The sequence below is a fragment of the Harpia harpyja genome, chromosome 1, assembly GCF_026419915.1.
Source record: "Harpia harpyja isolate bHarHar1 chromosome 1, bHarHar1 primary haplotype, whole genome shotgun sequence".
Taxonomy (NCBI): domain Eukaryota; kingdom Metazoa; phylum Chordata; class Aves; order Accipitriformes; family Accipitridae; genus Harpia; species Harpia harpyja.
Window position 1 is genome coordinate 82,154,180 of NC_068940.1, and position 22,235 is coordinate 82,176,414.

The following is a 22,235-nucleotide window of genomic DNA, read 5'->3' on the forward strand; positions in this document are numbered from 1 at the left end:
CCTTTTCCTGAGGAATGAGATGCTGGAAGACCAGCTCCAGCTGGGGAGGGACCCACATGATCCTAGCCAACCCCTCCTCCCTCCCTATGTCCTTCTTCCCAGGACAGCTGCATAGGCAAATCCCTCCTGTACAGACCTGAGTGACTTGGCAGTCCCTGCACACTCCCAACCACAACCCCTTCAGCTACCCTATCCAAGAATATGGCAGAAAAGGGAAAGAAAAGGGAAGATCCCAAAATTGCTTCCCACTCTGGACTTCAAGAACTGCAGCTACCATACTGAAATCTGTTCTCCAGCAGATAAGGATAGGCACACATTTGCAAAGCCTCCCGAGATCAGGCAACCAGTTCTGCATTTAGTTCCATGGAATTTCTCACCTTCTCTCCTTCAAGCCCATGCAGATTGTATTTTACTGAAGCTGCCTCTCTGCCTGTAATATCTACTGCATCTTCCATTCAACCATACCACAATGGGCAAAGTAATATGCCATCAAGAGCATTTCTCACTCGATACTCAACACCATGGGTTTTAAGCCATGCGGGGCCCTGTGTTCTTCTTGGACAAGAACCATGTGTGGACATGATGTCATTGTGGGGGAAAAAATAGGTCAAAGAAATCCCCTTTCCCACCTCCAACCAGACATTGATTGACTGGGTTCAGACTCATCCACAGCAACCACAAATTCTGTTCATAAGAAGCATAATTTTTCTATTTGGCAACAAAGCAACATCTCCAGGTGCCCTGTCCACAGCACCAACCCCCAGATTTTAATCTTATCACTAATCTTCCCATACACACAAATGACAACATATCTAAAAACTCCCACATGGGACTGTCCCAATCAACTTGGCCTTCAACAGGAGGGGTCATCCCCTTCCCCAGAAGGAACCAGAATGAGCACAAACCACACACTTTCACAATATAATGGGCAAATACCTTTTTTTTTCCTGGCCTGGCATACAGGGAACCCAGAATTAGTGAGAACAAGTGAGTGCCAAGGGCATGGCTATTCCTAGGATCTGCACTCAAACCAGGGTAGCCCTACAAGAGCAAAAATGTGTGCCATGTCAGTCTAGGTGCTGATCTCAGACAAGCCTTTAGGATGGCTGGGAGATCTGGCTACTTGTATCCAGTTGTGAAAGTGATGCAGAACTGAGCAAGTGAAGCATTTTTTTTTTTTGCCCCTGCAACTCATACTTTCCAACACAGAGATGCGGAGCTGAGGTATAGTGCAATGCCCACCAGAGGTTGAGATGTTGGGGTCTGGATCCTGTTTTTGCCTCTAGGTTACATCCCTGCAGGAACAAAACAAGTTACCTCACTGTGGCCCGCACCATCCCAGGCCACCTCTCCACTGCAAGGTACTAGGACATCGTGGAATTATATGATGGGATCCAACTTCAAAGGCATGTGCCTCTGGAGTTTATCCATCTTTGCCACGCACACACTGCTGCCCATCACAGGGCTCAGGACTTAATGCAGTACCTACGCAGAAGTGCAACCTGAAAATTGGGTAACCATTGGAGAGATTGGCTTTGTTAAGTAGTGTATCAAGAGCTGGCTGGGCTATACCATTTGTCTGGACTGATGGATTTCCTTCCTCAAGTCATCTATCTCCATTAGCAGAGCTTCCAATGTTCACTGAAGCTTTTTCACCAACCAGGACCACAAGTGGCAACCAGAGTCTCCTGTCGTACTTCTAGGACTTCCCAGTGCATCAGTGGGCCACACTCAGACAGGGATACCTATGCTGTCACACCTGTACCCAGAGAAGTAGCCCTGGACATAAGACATGGTTTACTGACTGCATCCAAGAGGCCCACATCATGACCGAATCCTTTATCTAAACCAGAAAATACTCAGCCCTAGGAACTGATCCTAACTGTTGCTGCCCTCGCCTTTTATTTGTCTTGCATCACTGAAAGAGAAAAAAATATTCTCTAGAGCTATTCAAAGAATGGCTCTGCACATGCCAAACTGTAGATGGAGACCCACCACAGACCTGCAGTTTATGCCAGTTTATATATGTGCTGGCACTTAACCTATGCTCATCACCATATCAGCCAAGTACCTAGTAAGTTTGGGGTGTCCTCACAGATTAAAACAGCTGACCTCACTGAAGGTCTGCTCGTTCATAGTACTGAATCATCAGCTAAAGATTTGGACTGGCATCTGAACCACAAGAAGCTTACACAGGATCTACTTACTGTATTGCTCCAGCATCATGTGAAATATTTTTATTCAGCATGTTCTAGTTCCTTCTGCCTTTTTTTTTTTTCTTTTTTTTTGTGGCTGGGAGAAAGCTAAACTGAAATAAAACATTCCACATTTCTCTCCAAATGAGGTGATTTTTCTCCAGGATTTTATCAGCTTCCGCAGGAAAGTTTGGTTTCTTCTCAAGAATGAGAGAGGAGTATCTAATTTCCTTTTCTGCCTTTGCAAATGCAATCACAACATACACCACTGTGCTTATCCCACTGCATGCTTCTAACAGCAATACTTGTGACAATGGGTCTGAGAGGACCCGCTCCCGAGAAACTCTCCCAAATCTGCCTGAAGAGCAGCTCCACTCTCAAACACCGCAGCACTTCTCCAACCCAGCCTCCTGTCCACAGCAGGTTTGGGTGATACTGACAGAGGAGAAAGAAGGCTCCTGGTGACAGACAAAATCCTGCCAGTTCTGCAGCAGTGCCAGAGACCAGACACCAGCAGGCATGGTCAAGAGTGCATCAGAACACACTCCATACTCCAGCCTTTCTGTCATTTAGCTTTCACAGAGCACATTCCCCCCAGGCAGCGTGGCACACTGCATGGGCAGCGAGCGGAACATCCACCACCGAAGAGCAGCTTCAAGTGCAACGACTTGGCTTCCCCACTACTCCCTTCTCCTTAGGGTCTCTGCATCTCACTATTTCAGACACTTCTGGCACTTTCAGGAATGCAGTATGCTGCCCATACTGGTTTGCCCAATCTCAAGTTTACATGGCATATTTTGAAGGCTGCCATATATAAAATGGCAGATTGCAGATATAATGGCATTTCTGGAAATACCTAAAATTATTAAGCTTGTCCTAACTTATTCCCACAGAGAAACTAATGCCCTTATTTTTTAATGAGAAGTTAAAAACTAGTCATTGAAACCTGTCTGAGGGGACATACAGCTCAGGTGGTGCTACCAGGGCTAGTGACCAGGGATCTTTGCACAAGCCTGGCTGCATGACAGCAAATAATTTTAAGCACACCAAGTGTCCTGGAAATCTCCTCATGTAATCTATCAGTGTTCATCCATGAAATTTCATCTTCAAGGACTGGAGCTGAATGTAAGGCTTTCATGCTCCTTCTGAGCCCAAGCAGAGGGGGAAAAAAAAGAAAAAGTCTCCTAGAAAGTCAAAGTCCAAAGCAGGGCTAGCTGAAATACAGACCAACTTTCAGAGCACCCTGACGGCTGGCTGGAAGATGTCACATTCATCAGTATGGGTACACAGGCAGGGGGAGAGATTTAATTGCACATTTCCAAGCAAACGTGACCTAAAAAGATTTAAGCAAAGTTACATTTTCTGAACAGTCATGGCAAAATCTGTTTAAACCCCAGACATTTACTCAGTCATAAACTACTTATTAAGACACGATTTTAGTTGTCAGAAGCGCATAACTATATTGCCTAATCCATGCAGGTGTGACAATGATAAAGCAATATAATAGCTACACCCAAGCCACAAAACTATCCCTTAAGCTCAGTTCTCCTACTAAAAGATGCTCACTGAAAAGTCTAACTAGATGCAGTGGAAAATTTATTCTAACATGAATATGGGGTTGGAAAAAAATCCAATGTTTGGGCACAGCAACTGCAATCTCAGATGTATGCACTACTCTGACACTGAGTAACAAATAAGAGCATTGCTTATAAAATGGTCCTTCTTATTATAGTGGTATATCCCAGCTGCCCCTTCCAATAACAACAAAAATCAATTATGAAAATTTGCTCTCTGTTAAATTACCACCAAAAATTCTTGCCAGTAGTAAAGGATATTGTTTATCTATACCATCAAGAGAACTAGCCCCTAAATGTTTATATGATGTTTCTTTCAGACACAAGATGACAAAGGCTACTGCATATACCCCAGAATCTGGGAATACATTTTGCTTCCCTTAGACAGAAGGGCACTCAGTGCAAAATCTGTGAGCCTTACTGATGTTACATTTTTAAACTGTCTCCTTCCTGAAACTTTTACTTCAGGTGCATGATAAATAAGGTTTTAAAATTACAGATGCAACTCATGTATTTTGCAGATTCAGCTGTGTCTTTTCTCCCTCCCAATTTAGTGAGAAACTAACTCTTAAGTGATTTATTTGTAATACCAGCAACCTACTATGCTATTCTGTTACTGTTTTTTATGATTTGCTACAAAGATAAATAAACTAACTCCACCCAAGGTGCTCCAGTGGCAATGGTGGTCACCCTTCAGTATTTTGCAGAAGGTCAAAAAGAGCCATATTCTTTTGACAGTGAATTTACAGTAATTTTACTGGAAAGTTAAAGTGAATGTCAATATTTAATTTAATAGATCCCGGATGCTCTAACATGAAGCAGCTTTAATTCTTGCAAAAATACATAATAAACAGAAACTCATGACATATAAGCCAAGAGTGGCAAATCAGGTAGCGGTGTCCTTTGGTGGAGTCTCACTGCCACAGGGGAAACCCCCCTTATCCTACAGAGATGTAACATAGTGTAACTAGACCAAGACACCACTGGATATAAAATGAAATCTCATTCATATTACATGCAACTCCAGCAAAATATATGCCAATCCTTTCAAACCTACTTCCCAAAGCTTCTTACTACTAATGCCAGAGGAAAAGAAAAATGGACAGCATGTATATACCCTCTCTCTCTATATATATGCATGCTGTTATGCATACACACACAGAGTAGGTTAAACCTTTTTCCTTCAAGCCAGTTATACTATAATTTAATTACTGCAGCAAGCTGTAGGATACCAGTGCACTGCAAGCATTGTTCAACAAGTTAAGGAAAAGTTACGTTTTCGATTTCCAAGAGGAAGGGTGGTGACCTATGAAGTTGTAAAGGAAACCACTCACAGGGTTATTTCAATACCCTTGCTAAAAACAGTCCCCTGGAATTATACGAGTCTCTTCCTCATCCTGCTCAGAACAATTGGAAAATTACAGATCGTTTAAAATACGTTAATTTACTAGAGTAAAAAATAAAATTAATGGAGGCAAAAAAGTAACAGTTGTCACTTACGGAACTGCACTGCTCATTTCTCCCATCTCTCTGGTAGCTGCATCTGGATTCAGCTAGTGGAAAGAGTGCCCCAAATTACCTAACAGGTACACTTAAAACATATTACAGATCCTGAGTAGTCATTCTCTCCCAAAGCCTTTAGTTTTCAGTTTATCCTAAAGTCACTGGGGCCAGGCTTAACTTAAGCCAAAATAAACATTGATTGCTACAAGCTTTGGGATGAACAACATCAGACTGGATTTGACAAAAACTGGTGGGGTTTGTTTTCCTATATGATCAGTTAAAATCTAAAATAAATGGTATATAAGCATTTTGTAAAATACAGGACAATGATAAAATTGGGTTTATGTTTCTTACTGTAATTTCTTGTACAATATATTCATCACTGGGATTTATGTGATAAATGTAGCATCACATTCCCTCTTAGCCCATGATACAACTATCTGCACTAAACCCAGCAAGGTAGGGCATACTGTTAGCTGTACTTCAACAGGCACGGGGGGAATGAAAACAAGGCGGGGGGGGGCATTTGCATTTTTTTACAAATACATTGCGTCACACAGCAGAGCAGCAAACACTGCACCAGCAGACACTAATACAGCCACATCCCTTCCCCCCCCTTTCATATGATCCCTCTGTAAATACACAGCTGCAAACACCTGAGATACAAAACAACGTGTGCCTTAACCTATCCACACAAAGTAGGACTTCAGATCCAGATTACTGCCTTCACAAGGTCTGGCCTTGTCCTCTGGATTTCAGGAGGACATTGATTTTTTTCACTAATGCAGTTGTAGTGCTCAGGCAGGTAACGGGGAGCAGTGTGCCAGGGAACAAGTTCAGCGGCCAGATGACTCCACAGATACACAGAGCAAAGGCTCACTCCAGACAGCTTCAGCTCAAACTTGACACTATGGTGCTAGCTACAAAATCCTGTACTATTAATCCAGGTGAGAGAAGAGGATTAATTTCCAAGTTCTTCTACTGATCCTTTCCGTCACCTTATTTTTGCTTTGTGGAAGGTGCAGGAATTTATAATGAATTAATTTCTTAAGAAACAGACTGGCCATGCATTGCTTTTCCTTATTGCTCAGGTTTCTTTTTTTATAACACCAAAGATGAAACCACAACTGCTAAAGCTCAAGGATAACAAGCCTCATCTTAGTGATAGAAAACTTGATTAATTAAACAGCCTTCGGGATATCTTGTTTTAACACTGGAAGTGTGAAAGTTATTTCCTAAAAAGAAAACTGAAGTAAAAATCACATGACTCAGAAGTAGTTCCACTATCTTCTGCCCACAGTGAACTGGGAAAGAGGTGAAATTTGGAAAAGGTTAAATTTATCCATGAGTATATAAGATTCCTCAAGTAATTTTAAAAAGCATCTATCAAAGATACAACAGCACAGCTCTAAAGTCACATAAACGTGCTAGTATTTGGCAATACAGTGTGTACTGCTTTTAAAAAGCTACAGCAGAGCACTGCAGCACAAGCTAGGACTTGTAAACTTAGCTACAGGTAAATGAGGGACGAATCCTTACACACCATAACGCCTACTTCTGAACGCACGTCCTGCTTGTTCGTGTGTGGCTGCCGTGATAATGCTGTTTACTCCTTGTAGTAGGTACTGAAGTTCAGCACTTTTCTCATCAGTTCACCCAGGCAGACTTCTCTCACACACAGGTGGCCCCAGCCCCCCACAACGTGCACCACACCAGGGCTTTCCACCTCCAAACCACCTAATTCTCTAACTTTGACAGGTGCGCTTACTTACACCACAGTCTTCTACAGGTGCCACGGATCTCCCTGTTAGGAATCTACGGAGTTCACCAACACCACCATGACTTGCAGATTGTCATTTGGTGTTCCATTAACACATTACCTTACCAGAAGTGCCTCCTTCCCTCTTGCTTTATGGTTCAGTTTTACAGGAACCTCCCACTACTCCCCTCTAGAAAGAGCGCAATGACAAACGGGCTCTGTTCTGCCTTTTCTTCTGCTCTGCACCCACAGCCAGACCTCAACCCGGCGTTCTGCAGCGTGCGGGGAGGGACCTCCCGGCAGGAGCTCGCAGGGCAGCAGCAGGGCCCGGCTGCGGCACACAGGGCCCGCTCGCCCAAACCCACCCGCTCAGCCCGTGGCAGCGCACACAGCAGGGAAGCGCTTCGCTACTCGCCGTGTCACATGCGGGGGACGCATGGCGTCGTTTCGGACACCGGCAGGGGGAAGTTTACTTATTTAAGCACATCCCGAGCCGCTCCGGGCGGCGGGGTGGCCTTGCTCTCCCCGCATGGGGCGGCGCGGCCGGGTGTCCCCCCGGGGCCCGCCCGCCGCGGGGAAGCGCCGCCGCTTGCCTCCCCCGCCTCCCCCCCCTCCCCGCCCCGGTACCTTCCTGAGGGCCGCCCGCAAGTCGCGGTACTGCGGCGTGTCACCGACGCGCCCGCCGTGCCGCTGCCCCGAGGTGCCGCCGCGCAGCGCCGAGGCCAAGCGCGCCCAGCGCCGGCCGCCGCGCAGCGCCATGGCCGCCACCGCCCGCCCCGCTCCCCTCAGCCCTGCGCCGGCGAGGGCGAAGGCCGCGGCCTGGCCAGGCGAGCTTTAACGGCTGGTGCGGGTCGCCGCGGCGGCCCCTGCACCGCCCCGTCCCGTCCCGTCCCTCCTCCAGCTCCTCTCCCCCGCAGCAAGCCACGGCAGGCTCTCGGGTTACAGGCAGGTTTCCTTTAATGCCAACGAACAGCCATGAAGCAACCGATAAACGGGTGGCGAAAGCGGGCGCCGCGAAGCGAAAGGAGCCGTCCCCGCCGCGGGAGGAGGGACGGCCACGCCGGGGAGCGGGGGACAGCCGTCCCTGCCGAGCGACCGACGCGGGTCGCGGCTGCTTTCGGGTTGGTTTCTTTATTTTTGTAAGGGAAAAAAAAAAAAAAAATGAAATCCGCTCCTGTGCTCGTTCAACAAGGACCGGTGGCGGTGGGGACACGCTAGTGACTCCCTACAGGTACAACGAGAGTGTCTGCTCCGGTGGCAGGCGCTGCGTTCGTTTTCCTAAGCGATGACACAGCCTCCCTTCTCCTTAAAGGGGTTCTTGTCCTCGGGAACCCCCTTCACCAGCGGGTCCTCGCCCGACCGCTCCTCGATGTAGTTCTTGATCTCTTCGGAGCACTTGGACACCTCGAGTGAAAGAGCAGAGAAGTGGCTGCGTTACGGCCGGAGCTCAGCGTGCACATCAGAACAGCAAAGCCGTGAATTCGCATCCTTCTTTCTCTTACTTACCTTCCCATCAAACATAAAAGATCAGACCACAAAGCCAGCACTAAGCACGTGCAGACTCGGCTTCCCTCCTCTTTTTTACAGCCCGATATTCACAGAACATGTGAGTATCACTGGGAATGTATACGCCACTCGGAACAGCAGTTGCTGCATAGTTAAACTTGCTTTTTTTTTTTCAATTTGCCAATATAGTTTTATTAAGCTGCGGATCACACTCTCCCTCTGCGTAAGCATGACTTACGGTCAATGGGTTCAGGATCAGTAACTTTCAATTCAATTTCAAAGTATTTACGACTTTATGTGTTTTTCCCAAACAAAACATTCAGTAATGATTTTTCAGTGGTAATACAAGTTCTCACCTTGCGGTTCTGTAATAGCAACCATGCGTCTTGAATGGGAGCAAAGACCTGGCTAGGAAAGACAATTTACTTACAGGTTACCTGGGGTTATTTTGAACAACTGTTAATAAAGCAGCCTATTGTGTTATGAGAGAACATAATACGCATGACACTTTGCATGACAGTCATAGTAAACTAGCACTGATGTAGGTACATCTGCATAGAACCCGTCTGTGAAGAAGAAATGGGTTTAGTTTGAGTTCACTGAGACAGGAGCACATGCAGCACATGTAGTAATACTGTCTGCGGAGCCTGAGGGTGCACAAGCAAATCCCACCAGCTCCAGAGGATCCTTGTCCACACGCATCTCTCATTTCCCTCCCCTGTGTCAGCAGAAACTGTCCTTAGGTGCTCCAATACCTGACACGTCTGAGGACACGCTCCCAGCTCCGTCCCCACCTCCTCCCTTCCTACCCGCAATCCCTGCAGAGGCACAGCAGTGCAGAGTCAGCAGCAGGAACCAGCTGTTGGCCAGGCCACTAGATGACTAGTATTTCTAATTTAAGGCCCCTTGCCGCCTTTGTTAATTATATTTTACTCCATAGGTAAAATTATGACAAGAGAACCAATGAATTTACCTGCTGTACCACAGACCAACAGAGCATGACCTGTGCAAAATTAAGCTTTAAGCCATCAGAAAGAAGTCAAGACTTAATTCCCAATTAAACAGTGCATAAAATAAGGTCTAAACTACCTCTGCCTGCCTTACAGCAATGAAGAATTTGGACCTACAAATCCCATTACACGTGCCTTGCTCTTCTGTGCCTCGCAAACCCTGTTCATTCAAACTGGGGCACCTTTTGCCGTAGTAAAGTTGTGCTCCAAGTATATGCAGGACCAGGGTTTGTTTTACTTCAATCAGCACTATCAGGATCTTTTTCACATAGAAGACAAAACTGTCTGCTTAAATACACATTCAGACATTTTTATTCAAAAGAATATTTCCTCTTTGTGCTGTAAAAGTATACGAAGGGGTCAAGAAAACTTTGGCTACACGTTTTTTACTTTCAGCGGCAACAGCAGCATGGCTTCTCCATTTCCCTGTCCCTGTAACACCCATTCAGGTAGCAGGGCACTGTGACAACTACAACACAGATTTCATTCACACTGTGAAATTTCTGTTATAACGCACTGGTAAAATTGAGGATGTTGTCTGTGCTTTTCTACAGGTGATTTGAAAATACCCATTTCCCTAAAGTGATCAGGCTTTTGGTTTATTCCAAAAATGCAGGCAAGACTTTTAAATTATTATCATTATTATTATTATCATCATGAAAATCAAAAGCTGTACATTCTACAGAGTGTATTTCAGTTGCTTGGGAACTCTCTGAGGGATGATACAGGTATCTATAGTACTTGGATGTGGAGCCCTCAATACTGCTGGAGCTTTAGACTATACCATAACATCTACAATCACCAAACCTAACCGACAGCTAAAACATAACTGTGGCTTTCTTATTGTTGGGGCTAAACACCTAGACCTGCAATGTAATTAGCGTGACTAATGCCACCGATTCCCACATATAAATGTATTTATAACTAGAAACGCTAACTGAAAGTGTTTATTTAGATGTAGTTTGCTTCTGCTGGCATGCAGAATAAAAAAGAAAAGAAAAAGAATGTTAGTTTTATCACGGAGCAAGATCAGTTCTGCATGTCTTTCATCTATAGAAAATGTGCAAAAATACGAAAATTTCACTGGAAACTACTTCACCTGTGGAAAGGAACAATCAGTGTAAATGGCTAGAAGTACAATGTTTCTGTGGGACGAGGCTGGATGGATCACGGCTCTGCACCAGCAGTCCTGTGGCTCCTGCCCTGTCCCCGGGCACTGCACAGCAGGTGAAGCGCGGGAGCGGTGCCGGGGGCAGAGGGCGGCCGCAGCCGTGCCACTACTCCCGCAGCCCGGCCGGCTGCGGTGCGGTCCCGGACGGGACGGGGAGCGGTGCCGCAGCAGGGGTGCCCGCCGGCACACCACCCCCCCACCCGGCACTGGCAGATCCCAACGCCTTTTACGGAGGAGGAGAACCGAGCTCGACGCGCTCCTCCCTCGCCGGGCAAGGCTGCCTTGTGCTGGCACCGGGCTCCAGGGACTGGCCAGAGAGGGGAAGCCAAGGGGTGCCAAACGCAACGGGAACAGCCGCAGCCGGCGGGCCCGTGCCGGCCCCTCGGGGAGCCTTATCCCGGGGGCGGTGCGCCCCTTCCCCCCTCGCTCCGCAGCCACCGCCGCGAAGGACCGGCGCTCCTACGCGGTGCCAGCGGTGGTACGTCGCCAGCACCGCCGCCGGTCCCTGCTCCAGAGGGGGTGGCCGGACCCGTCGGGGCAAACTGCGATCGTACCACAAGAGCCGGGGCTCTCCCGGAGAGCGGCTCCCGCAGTCCCGCTGCCCCTGCCTTCGCCGGGCCCACCGCGGCGGGACGGGGCGCTCCCGCTCCGCTCTGGGCTGCCCTGCCCGGCCCCGCCGCCCGCCCGACGTGCCCCCGGGCGCCGCCTGAGCCCCCGCACCCCCGCACGGGGAGTAACGGGCTTCTCGCCGCTCCGGCCCCGCCGTCCGCCCCGGCGGCCGGGCAGCCTCGGGCCCCTTCTCCGCGGCCACTCACCGGCTGCCTCTCCAGCTTGACTTCTTTCCGGAGCTGCTCCACTTCCATTTTCAGTTTGTCCTTCTCGCTCAGGTCCTCGATGTTGATGGCTGGCATCGTCAACACTGCCAAAGCGCCGAGGAAAGGAGGGAGGAGGACAAAAGGTTACTTCTGGGCAGCCAGGGCGCCGGGGCCGGAGCCCCCGGGCGGGCGCGGGGCGGCGGGGCGGCGGGGCGGTGGGACGGCCGCCCCCGGCCCGCCCCCGGGCTCACTCACACGGTGCCGTTCGGGCTGCTCCGCTGCTCGGCGGCGGCGGCCGCCGCTTCCTCTCCGGCGCGCCTGGCACCCGTTCCCCGCGTCGCTCCGGCCTTTAAACCGCCACGCTAATCTCCCCTAACCGGATTAAAACCCGCCGCCCGTCCCGGCCCCGCTGCCGGGGCGTTGACACGGGCGCTGCCCGCACAAGGAGGGTCCGGCCGCCCCGGCGCGGCCCCCGGGAAGGGCGCTCGGCCCCGCCGCCGCCGCCGCATCGCCCCGGCCCCCCGAGGGGCAGCCGGCAGGAGCGGGGAGCTGCAGCGACCCTCCCGTGGTGGCCTCTGCCTTCCTCTCCCTCTCCGCCACCACGGTGGGGCAAAGGCAGCGAGGCCGGCCGGGGGTTTTGGCCCAGCAGTGAACGCTTTCCTTCCCTGCCACCTCCTTCTGCCCCGCCTGGCCCTCGCGATGATTCTTGTTTGCCTGTGCCACCGGCATCCCTGGGCTCTGTGCTCCTCGGCCCAGCAGTTAAGGCAGCAGCAGGTGGTTTGCACGGGCACGTTCCTCCATACTTGCGCATTACAGCTATGAATGGACCGGACTAAAGGGTAGAGTGGGGAAGGAACTGCTCTCAGGTCAAGTGTCCTGGCAGGCAGCCAGCCCGTCAATGGCAGATGTAGCAACTTTTGTGGGTAGATACGTCTGCAAAGCAGAATTGCATCTCCGTGTGAGAGGGCTGTTGTGTCCGGCATGCACTGAGCGTCTCTAGAGTCATGGAGTTACGATGGGTGCTGAGGATGGAGCACTCCCTGTAACAGAAGTGATGGGTTCAGAAGACACAAGAAGCAGCTAGGAAACTCTTCTCCCGTGGTTGCATATACTTTTGAGGTCTAGACCCCAAATAGGGTGCCATGCTCTTTGGAGCGTGGTCATCCCTCCATGCATGTTTGTACAGCACCTAGCATCTCTGATCCTAGCAGCTCTTTTCCTACAATACTAGTGGAGGCAGAATTCACGACCCTTTACACCAAACAAAGCTGCAGGCCATTAAAATGGGCCTGTATGAGTCTTTCTGTTATCTGGCACTTCAAAGGTCCCTACAGGCAGTCGCCCCTCCTTCTTTCCACCTCTGGCTTCTCCCCTTAAAGACACTCCTTTCTCCTCCTCTCTCCACTCACCAGATGTAAGCAGCTGTCAGCAGTATGCAAGAGGTACATCTTTCTTCTCCAGTGCTGCTCCAATAGTGTTCTTGGGGTTTGTATTTGTTTTATTTTAGCCAGGTCATTAAAATCACTTCCTCTTTGCCTCCCTCTGGCTATTATCCCCCCCTTTGCAGCTGTGGTATGCAACTTCTACACCCCCGTAATCTACACTGGCAGCTGCAGCCCCAAACCCCACCAGCTGCTGGTCTCTGGGCCAGTCAAAACAGGTGGAAGGAGCTGGCCAGGCAGGGTCCCAGGGGAGCCAGGGCTGTTGGTGGGAGCAGAAACACTGTGGTGCGGAGAGGTAGAGAGTGTGTGGTGTGGTGGTCGTAGGCGCAGGGTGCGGGAGTGATCTGAAGGTGGGCTCCAGCACACGGTTAACATGGTTAGGGGTGGAAAGCACAGCTGCAGTTTGGTATTGATAACCCTGTTAACGGAAAGCCTGCAGTGAGCTGCCTGCTGACATGACTAGCTCTGCTGATTGCAGTTCGTAAAGGACTTTCTACCACTTGCTATGTTAACTTTTACTCTAGTTCATATATTTTTAAAGATACTTACCTAATCTAAGTGAACTTCTTTGCTGTTATAGCAAAGGAGCAGCTGAATAAATACTGCACTGTGCGGCAGCATTGATGGATACGTGGGTTTAGCTCAAACTTTGATTTGTATGTGTGCGTGCACAGAGGAAATGGAAAATATGGAAAATGGTATTTGCATGACAGCATTGATATTGCTGCTATTGTTTAAAGTGGTATTTCAATGACTTGCTTTGCAATTCCAACAAAATCCAATGAAAACTAAAGGCCATCAGTCTAGTCACATTAAAATCACTTGAGAGTTTTCTAATGTTAGAAAGATGGCCTTTTGATTTTTTCTGGAAATAGAAAATGTATGTTGTTTGTTTGTTTGTTTGTTCTTTCCTACTGGAGGGACATAAGCGTTATTGCTGTGCTTAATAAGCTGAACAAAACCCCTAAAAATGGGGACACCTGTTACTAACAGTTGTAGCTGTAAGATTCTAAAACATTGCTGATATGTCCCATGGTGATGCCTCGAGCTGTACCAGGGTTTATTTTTTTTTATCACTAAAGCACCCACTTATCCTTTGGCAACTGGAGATTCTGAAAAACAGGAACAGAGCTGAAAAAGGAGGCAGCGAGGTGCCATGCGTATCCTCTCAGAAGCCCGGAGGTAGGGTAGGGATTAAATTTGCTCCTCTTTCTTGCCTTTATGAAAAATAAAATTATGTCAGAAAACTGGGTCGTAATCCTCCGTGATCTAAGAAAAGCACAGAACCCATGGAGAGAAAGTCAGCTCCTGAGATAATCAGGGTGCTATGAAGTTCCTCCTCCTTACAGCCCATATGGACTGTGGCTTCTTTCCTGCAGGCCACAGATTTCCAGAGCCCTGTATCGCAATCCCATTGACAGCAGCACCTGCCTGAAGGACTGGGGCCCAACACCTTTGCTGTAAAGGGAGTGGAGAACAATAGGAGACCAGATTAGTTTGTTGTTATCTATAGAGAGCACGCCTAATTTGCAGCCACTCTTATCTCTCTTACTGTATTAAATCTGGAGTAAACACTAATTAATGTAACGCCTCTAATAGATTAGAAAGTATGCTGTTTGCTGCTCACCCCCTCCTCCCCCAGATCACACTGGATTGCCTGGTGGGGTTAAAATCTACAGAATAAGGCAAATCCTGATATTTCCTGAAATCGAGCTCCCTTTGAACTAAGCCAGAGGTTTCATCCATTCAGCCCCTCGGGTTTCCCAGGAGTCCGAGCCCATTGACATTGCCTCGGTTTTCTCAAGTTCGTTAGTGTTACACGCAACGGTATTGAACTAGGAACGCGGGTTGATTGGTGTTATCTCTACTGGCACTCGCTGTGCGGCCTGTGCTTGACCCGGCTGGATCAGGCCGTGCCCGAGGCTCCCGTGTTTGATTTCCAGCGTCCTGCCGCCCTCTGCCCGGAGCTTCCAAATGGGGAGCGGCCGCCGTGGGGGCCCGGGCGAAGGGGGAGAGGACTTTCGCTAAGTGACCCGTCCCGAATTTCGCCGTGATTAACAGGAAATGCTCTTCGAGCATCATCCCGTAATGTGAGGGCGGGGGGGGGGGGGCACGGGACGGGACGGGACAGCCGCGACAGCCGCGCACCCCGGCCAGGTCCGCGCAGCCCCGCGACGGAGGCCCCTCCGCCGTGGGCGGCGCAGCCCGACGGCGAGCCGGCCCCGGCGACGCCCCTCACCTGGCCCCGGCTGCGCCCCGCGGCCGTGGGACCCCCCGACGGCGGCGGGGCGGGGGGCTGCCCGCTCCCCCCGGCGCTCAGGCTTCACGCAGGCGTGCAGCCTGCCGCGCCCCGGTGACGGCCGGGTCACCGGGGACCTGCTGCCCCGCTGAATCAGCCCTTCCCCTCCCACCACATGCGCAAGGAGGGAGGCGGCCCGGGGAAGCCGTCTCGGCGCATATAAAGCGCTGCCGGCGGGCCGGGCAGCGCCGCTCGCTCCCGGGACCCCGGTGCCACCCGCCCGCCCGCCCTCCCTCTCTCCCTCTCTCTCTCTCCCGTCCGTCCGCCCGCCCGCCCGCCCGCCGCCGCCGCGACATGGCCGCCGGCCGCCGCCTCCCGCTGCCCGCGCTGCTGCTGCCGCTGGCCTGCGCGGCCCTGGCCCCGCGCACCCTCACAGGTAGGAGCGGGCGCTCGGCGGGACCCCGCGGGCGGCTGCGCGGGGCCGGGGCCGCCTCCGCCGCCGAGGTGGCTTCAGCCCCCGTCGCTGGTGTCTCCCGCAGAGAAGCAGCGCGCCTGCCTGCTGCCCCCCGATGACGGCCCCTGCCGCGCCCTGGTGCCGCGCTGGTACTACGACAGGTACACGCAGAGCTGCCAGGAGTTCACCTACGGGGGCTGCCACGGCAACGCCAACAACTTCCTCACCCTCGACGACTGCGAGAAGAGCTGCTGGACCATCAAGAGTGAGTCGGGGGACCGGTTCCCCGGGGCGGCCCCCGGGCTGGCAGGGGGTTGGAGGGGGCCTGTGGGAGCACGGGGGAGGCTGCGCCGCTTGCGGGACGCTTCGCGCCCGCTCCGTCTGTCCCTGCTGCTCGCTGCAGCTTCTCGCCGATGCCGGTTTTACGCAGAGAAGCCGGGGCGAGCCGTCTCAGAGGTGACATGCAGAATTTAACTATTAATATTTTAAATGTAATTTAGTATTACACCTAGTTGCTAATTAATGCATCAGATTCCTCCTGTAAATCTTATCCCACTTTATTAAAGACTGCAGGTACTGGGACAAGCTGGGACTTGCCTGTGACCACAGTAACAGCCTTTGTCTCCACTTACCGTGGTGTTCAGTACGGGGAGCATGAAGGGTTGATTTTACAGAGGATGAAATTTTTTTGTTTGCAGAAGTGCCCAAATTATGCCGGATGGAGGCTGATGGAGGACCTTGCAGGAGTCATCTAAAAAGATATGCCTTTAACTTGAGCTCGATGAGGTGTGAGGAGTTCATCTACGGTGGCTGTTACGGAAATGGCAACAACTTCAGAGATTTGCAGTCTTGTGTGGACCACTGTCTGCCAGAGAAAAGTAATGGTTGTTCCAAATTTTTAATAAAATAGATGGTTTGAAAGCGATATGAAGATGATATTTTATTTGATATTTTGCTCTGGATACCCATACAGTGGTAGCTTTGAAGACTTCTGTGAAGCAGATGTTTATATTGTCTGCAGACTTTCAGGTGTCACTTCTCTCTGCTGTTACTGAAAGAGCAAAAATGCTGTGTTAGTTTAACAGTGACCTTAAATATGCCCACAGCTACACCCAACCGATCTCTTGACTTCTAGAGAGCTGTACATGCATAATCTGAAGGGAAATAAGGTTGGAGATCTGTGTTGAGGCAGATGTATGGGACGTGGCAGTCATGTTCGGGGCAGTGATACTGTAATATAAAGCAGAAGGGCCTTTCTAAAATTCAGGCCTGAGAGATGGTGTTAGGTGGCTTGGGGTTTTGGCACTCGCCAGCTCAACTTCTGATAAAAGTTTTTTGCCTGTCATGACTCTTCACTGTCTCTCCATACGAGCTTGAAAGAAGAGAGGTGGTAATTATGAGCAGGTGACTATAGCTAAGTGTTGTCATAAATACCAGGTTAATATCCAGTGCGAGGTAGGATCTTGGAAGAAGAGAGATCTACCAGAATGTATAAAAGCTGTCACCGCCTAAGCTTTATTAGTGCTTGATGAGACAGTTATTTTTGGCTGATGACAGATTGTCAGCGTTTCTTAGGTGAGTGCTGAATTATTTTTAATTTCTCTGTTGCACATCCAATAAATTGATAAAAGGTTTCCACCAAGAAAAGTAAAATTTGGTTGAGGCAAAATGAAATGTGATTCTTATGAGGGAAGTGGTGGCGTTTGTACTTTTTGCTGCAAGCAGGCAGGATTTGCTGGCAAAATCATAGCAAGGATAAACAAAATAGTGCCTTTTTCCTCTACAGAGGTAGTTCCACTGGAACTGTTATATTCCTATATATATGGAATAAGACTTCCGGCCAGACTATGTAAATATCTCGGCTGTCATATGGATGGAACCACAAATGGGAAAAGCTGATGAATTTTACTAGTGGGATAGTAATCCTATTTTCTGGGACTGTCTGTTGCTTTCTCAAATTCCTAACTCACAGGAATAAGATGTAGTAAGTCTCTGAAGTCATCGGTAACAGTCATGTCAATTGAATGGGAACAAGGGCTGTTGAGCCACAAAATTTGTTGCAAGGTAAATTTTAAGAAGCCAGGCATAGAGATTACATTTATGTGATTTGTCTTTCTCTCTCTTTTTTTTTTTTTTTCCTCAAGCTGGTCCCTTGCTATGCTATAGCCCAAAGGATGAAGGACTGTGTTCTTCTTCTGTGCCTCGCTATTACTACGACAGCAAGACTAAATCATGTAAGGAGTTCAAATATACCGGCTGTGGTGGAAATGCCAATAACTTCGTTACTGAAACAGATTGCTACAATGTCTGCAGAAAAGGTAAGAGTTTTTTGTATTTTGTCAGTCACAAGCAGATAAAGCAATCCAAATACCAGTAACAGGTGTTCAGTGTTATTTTACTCACCTTGGCTTGCTACAAGCGTATGCTTTTTGCATTTTGGACTCAGTGTTTTCAAAGGTAGGCAAAACTGAGATGCAACACTAAATCCTTCTGACAAGAACAGTGCGATGCGAGGTGGTTACGCCATTTTTGAATGAAGTGTAGAGAAGGGCATGCAAAAAGACTAATTAACTTCCTAGAGCCCACAAGGAATCGGTCTTTAAACTGTTCAGTACCAGCATAGACACTAATTAAGGTATCAGTTTCTTCTAGATATTTTTAAGTAGGATTAAAGCAAGTTGTGAAATTAATTTACTTTTTTCCTTCACGTTTTCAGCAGTTACCATCCTCCCTTGATTCCTTGGTGCCTCTTCCCATTCCCCACTCCCATTACTGAAGATTTCTGCCTCAGCAATTGTGCTGAGTCAACCGTTTCTGTGGCCATGGGGGCAAGGGTTGGGAATGATAATTGATTTTTCTTAATGGTTTTATTCAAATCAGCTACTGGCTGTGCTTGTAAGTCAAAACAGTTGTGCTTTTTTACCTGCAGTCATACGTTCATGCCAGCTATTGCAAGTTTTAATACTCTGGTTTAATTCATTTGATATGTAAATCAATGAGAGAGAGAAAAGCATAATTATATGTTGATCCCCAGAGCACTCAGGAAGCAGACACAGCACAATACTTAAAAAATTGATACTAACGGGAAAAAAAATTAAGGCCGTATCTAGCATGTACATTGCCTTTGTAAATGAAAAAAAAACCCCAAACCAGCCAAAAAGTAGCTCTGTTTCAAACATGACATATATACAAAGTCCAGGTACTTCAGTATTTAAGATGTGTAGTCAGAAGGCTTAAGTCAGGAGATGATTCTTCAGTTCTGGGCTGGAAATCCAGGGCTGGGGCAAGGACTGCACCCTGAGCACAGTCCTCAGAAGTAAAAATATTGTCTGTCAGTTAGTCATGACAGTAATATTTCTGTGGGTGACAAGTCTGAGTGTGTCTCTGCCATTTTAGTATTATAAGAGAGCCTTTAATAGCATGCTAAGTCTATCTGAGATGCTCGTGATTATCTAATTTGCATCTATTACTACCTGGGAAATGGTAGGGCCAGGCTCCAGCCTAAGTGTGCAGAGAGAGAGGAGGAAGGAAACTGCCTCTTCAGTGTCTCACCTCCATGCTCTGCCCCTGCCCACACCCAGCCAGAGCCACCTGGGGTTTTTCCCTTCCTCACTCTTTTCGTGGAAGAAAGAAGTAAGGAAATGCTGCCAGTCTCCTAACTAGAGCACCAGATAGCCAGATAGTAAAGGATCGGTTATAAGCTTTTTCACCAACTTGTGGATTTCACAATTCAGTAAGGCTTGGTACAACCAAAGCCCATAGTTAAAGGCATAATTAGTACTAATTAATGTTGTGCTATACATATTCATTTCTATAGCTTGGGAGTGTACAGGAACATTAAGCAAATCTTTCAGGCAACTTAAGCCACTCCTCTCCCGCTCCCATAATTCCCTCCCCAGCATCTTTCATGTTACCTTTTGGAGTCTCAAGCTGAATTCAGTTGACCTTCCCTGTGCAAATATACAACTACTGTTGAAATTGATCTATAGGTTTTGGAGTGAAAAGGTTTCTGATTAATTTCATTAAAAAAAGTTTATATTGGAAAAGAAAATAAATACGTTGGGGTGACAGCGAAAGGACTGGGAACTGGCTACAGGGGCTCTGCGTGCTGGTAAATAGGTAGCATAAAGACAAAGATTTTCAGTCAAATTTGCAAAGTACTTGTTTTCTGAACTGCACTCCACGTTTCATACAGCCTTCATAAGCATTTCTGGAGATAACCCCGACTGTCTTTGGCCACTCTGCAGCTTCTTTGTGAAACCCAGTTCTGTGCAGAAACCCAAATCATTTTACCTTTTCATCTCCCACAACCACTGGTTACATTTAGACTTTACCCCACTGTTGTTCAGAGAAATGCAGTAATAGGTTTTTTTTGGTTTTGGGTTTGTTTTTTTTTTCAGATAGAGCAGTGTGTTTACTTCCGTTCTGCTGTCACTGCAGGACAGCTAGAAAAGACTTTGATGCTTGCTCAGGAAAAAAGCAGCAAAGTAGGACTCCAGTGCCAAAGGCGGACACATTGGAGACCTTACAGTGTGTGAGAATAGGGTGTCCAGAACACATTTTACAGTTTCTGATATGTTTGTTATTATTGGATTAACTGTTTAAACAGCATAACATGAAAAAAACCCAAACCAAACAATAAAAAGTAGTAACAGTTTTGTCATACTCTTTCCCTAACTGCTTCCTTTGTTTTCTTAGCAGGGACTCAGAAACCAAGAATCAACAAGCCAACAAATGTATTCCGCAGAAAAATGATGAGAAAACTGATTAAAAAACCTCAGATGTATAACCCGAAGTCTTAAAGCTGATGTGCACTTGGATGTTTGAAACACCTTTTGATTCCACTTTCTTCTTTTGTAAGATAGTTTCCACACAGTTTTATACACCGACATAGTTCTGTCTTTCAGAACTGCTTTTTACTTCCAACTTACTTTTTATAAAGAACTGCATTTAATAGAAGAAGGATGAACCTAAGCTGGTTCTTCTGCTCTGTTGTCTTTGCAGTAATACTTTGGCAAAGCCAGGTATTTAGATTTCCATGTTTTTATGGGGGAATGTTACTACTGCCTTGGGAGAATATTTCAGTTGTTACAAATCAATTAAGATTTGAAAAATCATTTGTCTCTTAGTAAAACTAAGGAGAGTACAAAGCTAAATCTCTACCATGGATTTTTTTGGCATCCTCTGCTTGCTAAAGAAGAGGAACCTTTCAAAAGTGTGTTTAGAGGTTTATTGCCCTGCCATTTTACACACTGTGGTACTATCATTAAGGCGACTGTCCTTTACGGTTATGTTGATAGTCAAGGCCTTTAGAAGCCTTCATAACAGTAAAAGAAGTATAAACTTAAATCTGGCTCATCCGACAAGAGAAAATTGGGAATAGGGATACTTTGATAAACACTCTGACAAAGGCAATGAATAAGCTGCTGGAGTATTAAAATGAAAATGTACCCATTACTTTTTCATGACATTTGAAATTTCTGCTAAGTTACACTCCAGATCCTCATATGGCATAAATCAGCATATTTTTATTGATTTTAATGAAGCTACGCTGATTACATCTGCTGAGGATCTTGATATTTGTGTTTATACAATGGCTGTTAAAGCAGAAAAGCAGAAGCTTCTGCAAATCTCATGTAATCCCTCTTTTGAGGCACTATTGTATTTCTTATGGTAGATTATGCCTATGGTGATATTATTGCACCTTCTTTTATGTTTTGTATTTAAGCCATGTCTGAATTTCAATTAATTTCACCTACAATATTTTCTAAATATGAATTCATAAGTAATGTTAATAAAATGGTTTTGGGGAAAAAAAGGAGAGCTTGTTTTGTCATTATCCTGAATTAGTTGTATACACCAATATGTGTAGTGGAACCTATTATTTACTAATTATGACTCTAGCAGAGTTTAGTTGTCTCTTAAATCATTTCCTTACGCTAAGGTCTTCATTTGAAGAAAGCCAGTAAATTGCATTGATGTCATTCATCCCCAGCAGATTTTATGGCTCGGCTGGCTCTCCCTAAAGAGCTGCTCTCAAAGGGGTGCTTAGTTAAGCTGATTGCTGCTGGGTCTCCTGTTTGATGTTGCACTATCATCTGAAGAGCTTTTGTGTGGGTGGTGGGCTATTTGCTTGAAATGACACTGGCTTTCAGTTAGAAAAATTCAGGTGTGTGCTTTATCCCCATTTCGGAGAGGAAACATGATGGGGAAACTAGTCAAGATTTGTTTTTCTTAGTGATTTTTCTCTCACCACTGGATTTTCAATTAAAGCAGTCGGCTGTGCTTGCCATAGTCTTTCTACCACTCCATTTCTGGCTCTTGATCTCAAAAAACCACCTTGTTTCAATTAATCTATTGCTTAGTGCAGATCAATGAGCACACTCTGTGACAGAAAATTGCAGGTAACTAGTGACACAGTTTTGAGTGTTTGTCCCATACCAAACCTCTTCTCTGGTAACCAGCCTTCAAACAGAAACCGGGTCAGTCTAACCTCCCTGGGGGAGACAGGACATGCTACCCATGGACCCTGCCTATGTTCCTTCCCTTGGGCTGTGAATTTCGGCC

At 47.6% G+C, this 22,235-nt stretch overlaps 3 protein-coding genes across 6 annotated transcripts in view; 1 reads left to right on the forward strand and 2 right to left on the reverse strand.

Annotated features, from left to right (window-relative positions):
• Positions 1–7,851, reverse strand: part of LOC128148325 (probable acyl-CoA dehydrogenase 6) — a 93,813-nt gene extending 85,962 nt beyond the window's left edge. Inside the window, exon 1 of the mRNA XM_052802035.1 lies at positions 7,659–7,851. Coding sequence (XP_052657995.1) covers positions 7,659–7,790 — 132 coding nt within the window. The 5' untranslated portion in view covers positions 7,791–7,851. The remainder of the gene's footprint in view (positions 1–7,658) is intronic.
• Positions 7,852–7,970: 119 nt separating this feature from the next.
• Positions 7,971–11,911, reverse strand: LOC128148331 (guanine nucleotide-binding protein G(I)/G(S)/G(O) subunit gamma-11). 3 transcript variants are annotated; one of them, XM_052802046.1, is made up of 4 exons: positions 11,791–11,911; positions 11,534–11,637; positions 8,894–8,941; positions 7,971–8,435 (listed from the first exon to the last, which is right to left on the reverse strand). In XM_052802046.1, the coding sequence occupies exons 2-4, from the start codon at positions 11,627–11,629 to the stop codon at positions 8,310–8,312; spliced, it is 270 nt and encodes an 89-aa protein (XP_052658006.1). In that variant the 5' UTR covers positions 11,630–11,637; positions 11,791–11,911; the 3' UTR covers positions 7,971–8,309. The 3 variants fall into 3 exon arrangements, with proteins under 3 accessions (XP_052658006.1, XP_052658016.1, XP_052658023.1); XM_052802056.1 differs by having other exon boundaries at positions 11,534–11,632; positions 11,789–11,896; XM_052802063.1 differs by lacking the exon at positions 8,894–8,941 and having other exon boundaries at positions 11,791–11,897.
• Positions 11,912–15,523: 3,612 nt separating this feature from the next.
• TFPI2 (tissue factor pathway inhibitor 2) lies at positions 15,524–21,486 on the forward strand. Of its 2 annotated transcripts, none has more exons than XM_052802074.1 (5): positions 15,524–15,650; positions 15,754–15,933; positions 16,367–16,546; positions 17,813–17,986; positions 20,367–21,486. In XM_052802074.1, exons 1-5 carry the CDS (start codon positions 15,569–15,571, stop codon positions 20,468–20,470), a joined length of 720 nt encoding a protein of 239 aa, XP_052658034.1. In that variant the 5' UTR covers positions 15,524–15,568; the 3' UTR covers positions 20,471–21,486. The 2 variants fall into 2 exon arrangements, with proteins under 2 accessions (XP_052658034.1, XP_052658043.1); XM_052802083.1 differs by having other exon boundaries at positions 15,543–15,650; positions 20,370–21,486.
• Positions 21,487–22,235: the final 749 nt, after the last annotated feature.

Bases quoted from the DNA above. Each gene is read 5' to 3' on its own strand.
- TFPI2 (XM_052802074.1), top strand. From the start codon at position 15,569: ATGGCCGCCGGCCGCCGCCTCCCGCTGCCCGCGCTGCTGCTGCCGCTG. The intron at 15,651-15,753 runs GTAGGAGCGGGC...TGTCTCCCGCAG, and splicing joins GGCCCCGCGCACCCTCACAG to AGAAGCAGCGCGCCTGCCTG. The intron at 16,547-17,812 runs GTAATGGTTGTT...TTTTTCCTCAAG, and splicing joins CCACTGTCTGCCAGAGAAAA to CTGGTCCCTTGCTATGCTAT.
- LOC128148331 (XM_052802046.1), bottom strand. From the start codon at position 11,629: ATGCCAGCCATCAACATCGAGGACCTGAGCGAGAAGGACAAACTGAAA. The intron at 8,942-11,533 runs GTGAGTGGCCGC...TTTCCTAGCCAG, and splicing joins TCAAGCTGGAGAGGCAGCCG to GTCTTTGCTCCCATTCAAGA. The intron at 8,436-8,893 runs GTGAGAACTTGT...CTTTCACTCGAG, and splicing joins TGCTATTACAGAACCGCAAG to GTGTCCAAGTGCTCCGAAGA.